This window comes from Pieris napi, chromosome 6, assembly GCF_905475465.1.
Source record: "Pieris napi chromosome 6, ilPieNapi1.2, whole genome shotgun sequence".
NCBI lineage: Eukaryota > Metazoa > Arthropoda > Insecta > Lepidoptera > Pieridae > Pieris > Pieris napi.
In genome coordinates, this window is record NC_062239.1 from 9,842,144 (window position 1) to 9,850,793 (window position 8,650).

At 34.1% G+C, this 8,650-nt stretch overlaps 1 protein-coding gene and 1 long non-coding RNA gene across 3 annotated transcripts; one reads left to right on the forward strand and one right to left on the reverse strand.

Moving 5' to 3' along the window:
- Positions 1–118: 118 nt before the first annotated feature.
- On the reverse strand, positions 119–2,605 carry LOC125050303. 2 transcript variants are annotated; one of them, XR_007117126.1, is made up of 5 exons: positions 2,593–2,605; positions 1,417–1,580; positions 1,196–1,348; positions 781–870; positions 120–291 (listed from the first exon to the last, which is right to left on the reverse strand). It is a non-coding gene; the product is annotated as an uncharacterized LOC125050303 (long non-coding RNA). The 2 variants fall into 2 exon arrangements; XR_007117125.1 differs by lacking the exon at positions 2,593–2,605 and having other exon boundaries at positions 119–291; positions 1,417–2,580.
- Positions 2,606–3,406: 801 nt separating this feature from the next.
- LOC125050569 (protein SYS1 homolog) lies at positions 3,407–5,279 on the forward strand. Its single transcript, XM_047650496.1, has 3 exons — positions 3,407–3,912; positions 4,018–4,139; positions 4,410–5,279. Exons 1-3 carry the CDS (start codon positions 3,724–3,726, stop codon positions 4,597–4,599), a joined length of 501 nt encoding a protein of 166 aa, XP_047506452.1. The 5' UTR covers positions 3,407–3,723; the 3' UTR covers positions 4,600–5,279.
- Positions 5,280–8,650: the final 3,371 nt, after the last annotated feature.

The window sequence follows — 8,650 nt, forward strand, 5'->3', positions numbered from 1 at the left end:
CAAAACTTTTATCACATAAGAAAATTTAACTGTATGTAGGTTAAGAGATATATTTTTTATACTTTTATTAAACATTTAACACATATAAACAGATGTTTTACTGTTAAAATTACTTATAAGCGTTACAATAAACAGAAATAAAAAGTCCTTTAAAGTTCATCGTAAATATATTTATGTAAAACATCAAGAGATCTAGCTTGTATGACGGATGCGTAGAACTTGGCGGATGGGCGAGGAATGCGTGCGCGCTTGGCATCATCGTAATCCACTTTGTAGAGACCGAATTTCACTCTGAAATAAGTATTGCCAATAATAGTCTCGCTAATTTACATTCGTTTTGACGTGATAACGTCTTTAAAATCGTTTTAGTCGGGTGACATGTTCAGAAACTTGTGTCACACCAAAACCTCACGAGCGCGATCGCAGGTATAACGAGAGAGAGACGGACCGATCTCCCGTCTCAACTCGAGCGCTGCCAGTCATTCCGTGAATGTATGAAGAAAAATGTATATCATAGTCGAATAAGTAAACTTGTCATTTTACACCCGAAATTTATCATCAAAAGTGTGAATAAAACGATAGATGTAATTTAAAATTTGAAAAAATTGTTATCTTCATTAATTCCTTACTTCCCAAAAACTTATATCACCAATAAGACGTTATCACGTAAACATCTCGATCGTAAACCTACTTTACAAACAACCAATATTTTTTCTTAACCCTTTTCTACATGACTACTATAGATAGGAACATATGTGTATATATATTCTCTATACTCACGTATTTCCAGACTCCCACTCAAACGTATCAATTAGACTCCCAAACTGTGTATCCAGTTACATTTATCCCTGCCTTAATCGCGAGTTCGACCTATAATTGTTATATCATTATAAACTCCTCGGAAAATGGGCATTTTGATTTCTCCAATAAATAAATATCTCTAATCTTCACAAAGTCAAGGTGGTGTTGAAACTCCCTTTTGACTGGGCTGAAGTTTCGTCGGTCTCATCGGAGAAATCATATAGAGGAGTGTCGGCGCAATAAAATATCTCTTGCGTACTGGCTATATTCTCAATAGATATCGGCTTTGACGACGTAATATTTTCATTTAGAGTTTACCCTATGATTCGAAGAGACTTATAGGTCTCTTAAACAGATATTAGGTATTATTAGGTACTCAATTCTAATTAGTTACCTGCTCCAAATGCTCCTTGTGATATCGTATTTTGTTATAGTCATTTTCATCTTCACCACCATCACCATAGCCTATTTCCGTTACTATAATTTCAATGTCACCGAATTCCTTCTTAACCCACTCCAATATTCGACGGAGCCCGATTGGATATTCCTGTTTAAATTAAACTTTAAAAACGTGAGAATTTTAATAGCACCCGTTACTTTTAATTCTTAACTTACGTATAACCAAGGTACAATATCTGCATTCCTCCATGTAGCGTCAACCGTCAAAAAAGATCCTAATTCATGAGAGCCTGTGAAGAGCCAATCCAATTTGTCATCCTTGGTAGCTTTCCGAACTACACGACTTGTATAGTAGTTTAAACCGAAAAAGTCGTAAGTACCTGTAAATTATCTAACATAACAAGGGATAGAAGTTCTCTAATTAAGGAAATTGTACCCCAAGAAAACTAAACTTAATATTTATAAAAAATAAACTTAAACTTCCAAAATAGCAGAGCACCTAGTGATGAAATAGGTTTACCAAAATGTACTCGCGTTTCATGCGGTGAGCGAGATTCCAGGAGCCCATAACCCCTTCCCTCCCTAAGAAATATGAAGGTGCAGAAGAAACAGGAGACTAACTCAGAGAGTCGCGCGCGGTGGAGGATCCCCCTCTGGGCGTCCTCCACCGGGACGCTCAGCACCCGGTGGTGGACGCACAGGCCCTTCGTATTCTTCAACTCTGCGCTTTATGACTATCAAATTAAACATAAGACTGTATCAATCTCAGGGCAAACTAACAAAGTCACTCCCTTCCACACTCGCCGTGGACTTCACGAATTTTAGGGGTTCAATTCTAACATCCACGCTGTCCACTATCATTTAGAGACCCAGATAACCTCGGCTGATATTTGCTACCTCTCCTACCCGCTATAGCACCACATCTCAAATGCTTCTAAGCGCCGGCGGGTATCTTCTTTGATTGTCCAAGCTTCACAGCCGTACATAACAATTGGCCATATGTAACAAAGGAGAAGTCGGACTCGGAGTTTAATGGTCAAGTGACGGCAGCACAAAACTTTCTTCATTTTGTTGAAAGATCCTCGGGCAATTTCGATTCGAGACCTAATTTCCTGATCAGGGTTCCACTCGTTTGTAACCCAAGTTCCCAAATACTTGTATTGCCGCACCCGTTCCAACGTTCTACCAGCTACGGATAAATTAGGATCTAAAGTGTCGTTTCGAGAAATGACCATCACCTTCGTCTTTACTGCATTAATAGTCAGACCGTCTCTTTCGCTAGTTTCATGAACTTTATTAACAAGCATTTGTAGATCATCCATCGACGAGGCTATTAAAACAGTCTCATACACAATTACCTTTATAAATTCGGGCATATACATATACTTGTACTACAGTCCTTAGTAAGGGCGCTTTTAGTGTCACGCGGATTTGCTCACGCACGCGGGATTGGACCGCATGCGTAGCATCCGCAAAGAACAATTTCATATAGGTATCTATTGTAAAGCGTGATAAACGCACGCGGGACGCGGGGCGCTGTGCGGGGCGTCACCCCGGTGCGGGGTATCCGCATGCGTAAGCGCTGCCTACAACTTCAGTGCCCATTTTAGAGTCGAGCGGGGCGCACGCGCCGTATTGTACTACCGAAATGAAAATCGATACAGAACGAGTAATCATTGAAGTTCATCTGCGGCCCGTTTTGTGGGATAAACGCAATGAATTATACAAAAAATTTTACACAACAGTTCATCAAAAGAACGAATGGACATTCGAAAGTAATTTTTAAATTTACGTTCATTATTTTGTAGTTTTCCAAAGCGTGTAACAAACGCCCCAGCAAGAAGCCTATTTTCAAGAAAGGGATCAACATGTACTCTTGTCTTCTTGTTTCGTCGTTTGTAAAGTATGTAAGCGACACATATTCTTCTGACATTGATCATTTTTGAACACGTCTATACCGTTACGCAGCCCGTAGAAAACTGAAACTCATGCTGCGTATGATCCGCAGCGTGAAATTTTACGCATGCGGTCCAATCCCGCGTGCGTGAGCAAATCCGCGTGACACTAAAAGCGCCCTTAGAAGAAATTTGACACGCATTCATTAAAGTTTAAACCAAAAAAAAGTTCTATCTTGACGATGTTCCTCAAAACATGTAATTGTCACTGACAGTTAGTGTCAAATATGAAATTTTCGAAATCAAAAATGCAAGTATGTTTGTCTGTTGTCACTGTTTGAACGACGAATCACGAAGTGACGAAAGTTAAAAACGAAATTGTACAATTTTGTAAACATAGCTCCATATGTTTTATTTAATCAAAGATAGATCTTAATATAATATCATACAAATATCTTAAAACTATTGTATTTTCTAATTGACATGGTGATACGAATGTGCATAGACAGCAGTTTCCATTATACTTCTAAAAAGTTATCGCGGATTCATTATTAGATTTTTAAAAAATCAGATTCGTCGTCTTTAAGACATAATTTGATGTATTTGTAATGCTCACGATCGATTATACATGTCGAAAATGTCGAAAATAAAGAAATTGACGGGGTCATTTCGATACACACAATGGGACCCATGCCTTATAATATCCCAGATTTTAGCAATGCAGTTCATGCTCTACGTTACCCTTAGTCTTCTGGTCGCGATTATGCAGGACCTAACCGGATCTACGAGGACTTTAGACCACATATTTGAATATCATGTGAGTTTTATAAAAGTTTTAATTACTAACAATTTAGTAAGAAGATGTCTTTTAGAAGTGCTTTAAAATGTTTTGATTACTTGTATGTTATGTTCTGTATTTCAGGAAATTCATGTTAAAGATAGTGAAGGACGATCAATGATATTTGCATTTGTCCTAAATGCAGTTGTTGGTGCATATTTATTATGGTTGCTGGTAGGACGAACAAAGCTGTGCTTGGATTTCAGGTAATGATGGATTTGGAAAATGTACTCAGGTTACTTTTTATTAGTTTTAATCTAAATTTCTGCAATTAAATAAGTATATGTAACTATACAAAATATAGCATTAAAATAAATGTTTTGGACAACTAAGTTGACTAGGTGGGTATTTAATAGCATCATAAAAGTATAATACCCTGTTTATAATTAATGCAATTATATAATTGTTTATTTCCTAATTAAAATGTTATGAGATTATATGAATAATTTAAACATTATAATATTTTTGCATTACAGTTGCACATATTATGGAATCCACCTTATTGTGTGTTGGTTCTATAATGGATTATTTCCTACGACTTTCTCATGGTGGGCGTTGAACATATCTTGTGCTGCAATCATGTGTGTAGCAGGTGAGTTTCTCTGCCTCAGGACAGAGTTACAAGCCATACCACTCAGTAACATTGGAGCTAAAGTTGATTTATGAGATAAGAATGTCATGCTAATTAATGTGAACCAAATTTGACTCTATATCTTCTTTAACTTATTTTTGTTACTAGTCGATGCAGTTAGGGAGCAGTCAAGTATTACGTACCAAATTTGGGGGGGGGGGTTTCCTTTTGTTAAATGATACAATGCGGGGTGGGGATTGCATTATGCATTATTGTTAATATTATTTTCGACTTTCCAATACTTTACACCCCATAGTGGTAACTTTAAAGTAAGTGGTATAAAGAATCACTTTTATTATACTTGGGTACAGAAAAACGTTACGGTGCCTTACATGGAGGGGGGTGTCAATAATCTCCAAAATTGCGTGACGTAATACTTGAACTCTCCCTTACCTGATGATCAGAAGTGAATTGAATCTGAATTGTGTATCTTTGCAGTCATACTATGGTATTATAATTGATACATATATCAATTATATAATATCCTTATCTGTTGGTAAATTTCCACTGATGGCTTTTTACCATAGACCGTGATTCATGTCAAGTTATATTGTATAGAACAAATTTTCAAAAAGCTTCCAATAATTGAATTAAGAGCAAAAATACCTATATAGACATTAGGAAATTAACTGTTAAAATTTATTTTTATAAGTGTGCAGAAATGCTTTAGATATATTGAATAATTTATGATGTAAATAAAACAATTGACTGTGAATGTGTTTTTTTTTATTAATTGCTTAATCTGAGTGATTACTCACTGACTTTGTAAATGTATCATATTATATATATATATAACCAGTAAAACATATTTGAAAATATACGGTAACTTACAGTTGTACCAGCAAACTGCAAGCAGAAACATTTGTACACCCCAAATAGGTGTTTAATATTTTGATCTTTTATTAACAGACTGATTATTATTAATCAATCATACCAGATAAATAAATAAAAAAATATATTTTCAAAATCAATTTATTTTTGTAGTAAAAACATGGCAACATTTTAAATAAACATCAAATATCACAACATTGTTAAATTATCACAAATACTAAATTAATGGAAGTAAATAAGGTACTATAATAATTCTAGTTTCCAGCAGTGATTAATATTGATCTTTGGTTGTATAAAAGTGCAATCTTTTTCATAATAAATGATTAACTACTGTTTCAGCACATAACTTGGCCAGTGTGGGCATATTCTTCTAGTGGGCAGAAAAAAAAATCTGCCCATCTGGGCTGGGCATAGACTGGCAAAATTATTTGCCGGACACATCAAAATAACATAAATACTGCAACAGAATAATGATCATTTCATATTACAAAAAATAGTCTAGTAACAATGTTACCAATTAAAACTAATGGTATGTTAGAGAGAGACAAAACTAGCTCTATTTGTCTCTTTCTCCTAGTAGATCTTTGAGGCTTTAATTTATAGAATACCACTGAATAGAACATGTACTAACTGGGTATAGCTTATTATGTAAATAATGATTTCTTTTTTTAATACTTTAATACTCTCTATTTTGACTTATGTTAGGGTCAACAAATACTACATGCATATATGTTTGGTGCACTAGCGTCTTTTGTGGGGCTTATCACTATAAGGTTCCCAGAGAATATAGTAACTTTGTATTTGTATAAAGGATTATTGCAGTTAGCATCAGGCATGTAGTAATAAATAACCCGATTTAAATTTGTCTATCACAATTCTATAAATATTTATTTTGAATTGTAGTTTCAAGTGCTACGGTTGACACACATATTTTACATTAAATTCAAAATAAGTAATTGTAAAATTCTTGTATTTATTTATATTAGCATAAAGGGTAAAGGAATTTTTTAAGTAGAATTATAAATCACATAATTCAAAACCATTTGAATATCCTTTTATTTAATAATATTTACTTTATTATGATATATTTGTGGCAGTTTTCGTTTAATTATCTGTATTCAGATTCAGAAATTAGTTTAAAGACACTACATATTATATACCTACCAAACGCAAAAAGACTTCCATACTAGCAATAATATATTCCTTGATAATGAGGTACAAAGAGTAAAATTGCTACTAAAACTATTTTTAGCGATTAAAATTCTATTAATTAAATTTAAATCTATCGAGTTTGGAAGATTTATTGCAGTAGTGCCATAATCACTACGGTATTCGCTCAGAATAAAGAACAAAGGCCAGGAAATGACATGAAAAGTATGATACGCATTGTTGAGGTTTCGAGTTTACACCCAAAAGTCGGATACTATAATAATCTTTGCACAATTTAAAACGCCAAACATATTTTTAAAACGAAATAATGCTTTGTTAATCCGTATTCGTTTTTATTGGTGGCTTATGCTTTCCTACTTTGTTCTTAATATGAGCGAACTTTACTAACCTATTTTAAAATTTGTAATAAAAAGCTAACATATCTTTAAAATAAATAAAGGCACTGTTCAGTGTTATAATAGCTATGGGCGGAGCCGAGTGAATCTAGTTGCTACCTCTGCAAGATCGATATTTTCTAGTACTGGTACCTAATGTATACCTAAGTTACAAAACCGGCGAAGTTCTATTATCAGCATCCATCAAAATACCAATCGTATAGGTATAATAATATTTCATTGGCGCTTCAACCCTAGACCGATCCTGCCTTGAAACATAATGTTTTCACGTAGATGTAAATACGATAGTTTCTCATTGACAGCTGGAAACTATCGAATTTCCATAAAATTTGTATTTTTCCATACAAAAATGTTCCTCCAAACTAAAAGAGGATCCTCCAGTCTATCCCCTTACTGGCCCGGAAGCCCCAGTGGCTAAGGGAGCGTTCAAGTATTAGTTTTTTGACCACCTAGTGACTCTTTAGTTACTATTATGTGGTGTAAACCACACCGTGTAAGTCGAAAAAAATATTAACAATAACGCGTAATTTAATCCCCGCCCCGCATCGTAACGTTTTACAAAAGAACCCCCGCCCCCCACCCTCCCCTAACGTTACGTAATACTTGAACGCTCCCTAACATCGAGATGTATCCATAGCGGTCGGAATAACGTTAGCGCGTTTCAGAATGTGACGTCATAGTAGTGATATGTAGGTACAGATTGTAGACTAGGTGTCGTTTTTCTATTACATATATAAAGCCTCAGATTGCATGTATCCTTGATGACTTTTCTTTTAAAAGTAACACTAACACATGTCACACACAGCTTTCTCATTATTTATAACGTTATTAATAATCCCGTATTAATTATTGCACACATAGAAAGAGTCCGTTGATACATAGGAACTTACACACACACACTCCGGAGTGGTTGCGTAAGTTCATATATATTGCACTAATATTTTAATGGAAGCGAAGAATTTGTCTACTATTGGTATGAATATTGTACCGCTGTAATACGCTTTGTATAAAAATGACTAGTATTACGACTGGTATTTTGTTTAAAAACGCTTTTCATTCAGTAACAGTAGCGATGTCCAGCAATATTGATATAATATTTTACATCTATACAAACATAATTAGATTTTAGTATTATCGCTAAATACTATGCTTATTATACGCAATAAAAAATACGTAAAGCCTTTTCTAAAAGCATTGAGATTCTTATAAGATTAGATTGTCTTTTACGTATAAAAGGTTCAATTTTTTAGACGTTGAATAATGAATGAATTATAAATTAAAAAGAAATATAATATTTAACTTTAGATTATTATTTTACTTAGACCGCTGATTACATAAATAAATTATAACTATGATTCAATTGTCGCTAAAATAATATCGTTGTCTTTACACAACCTAAAACAATATTAATACTTAAATATAACCTACATTCCACAATGTCCTTTGATACAATCAATGTTTGGATTTTTATTTATATGGAAAAGATGATCGGTGATCGTGTATTTGACGTTCTTGATTTATAAATTGTTTCAAAAAATCATATCAAATATTGGAAATTTTTGTAACTTTGTAAGGCTTTGGAAAATGTGCATAAGGTGTACAATTTAAATGGTAATAGAATACCAATTTAATAGAAAAACCGGCGCCCATATTTCATTAATTTAACATAATAAGATTTAGTTTTACTTGC

Coding starts and splice junctions, on each gene's coding strand:
- LOC125050569 (XM_047650496.1), top strand. CDS start 3,724: ATGTCGAAAATGTCGAAAATAAAGAAATTGACGGGGTCATTTCGATAC. Junction 3,913..4,017: donor ACCACATATTTGAATATCAT/GTGAGTTTTATA, acceptor TCTGTATTTCAG/GAAATTCATGTTAAAGATAG. Junction 4,140..4,409: donor AAGCTGTGCTTGGATTTCAG/GTAATGATGGAT, acceptor TTTGCATTACAG/TTGCACATATTATGGAATCC.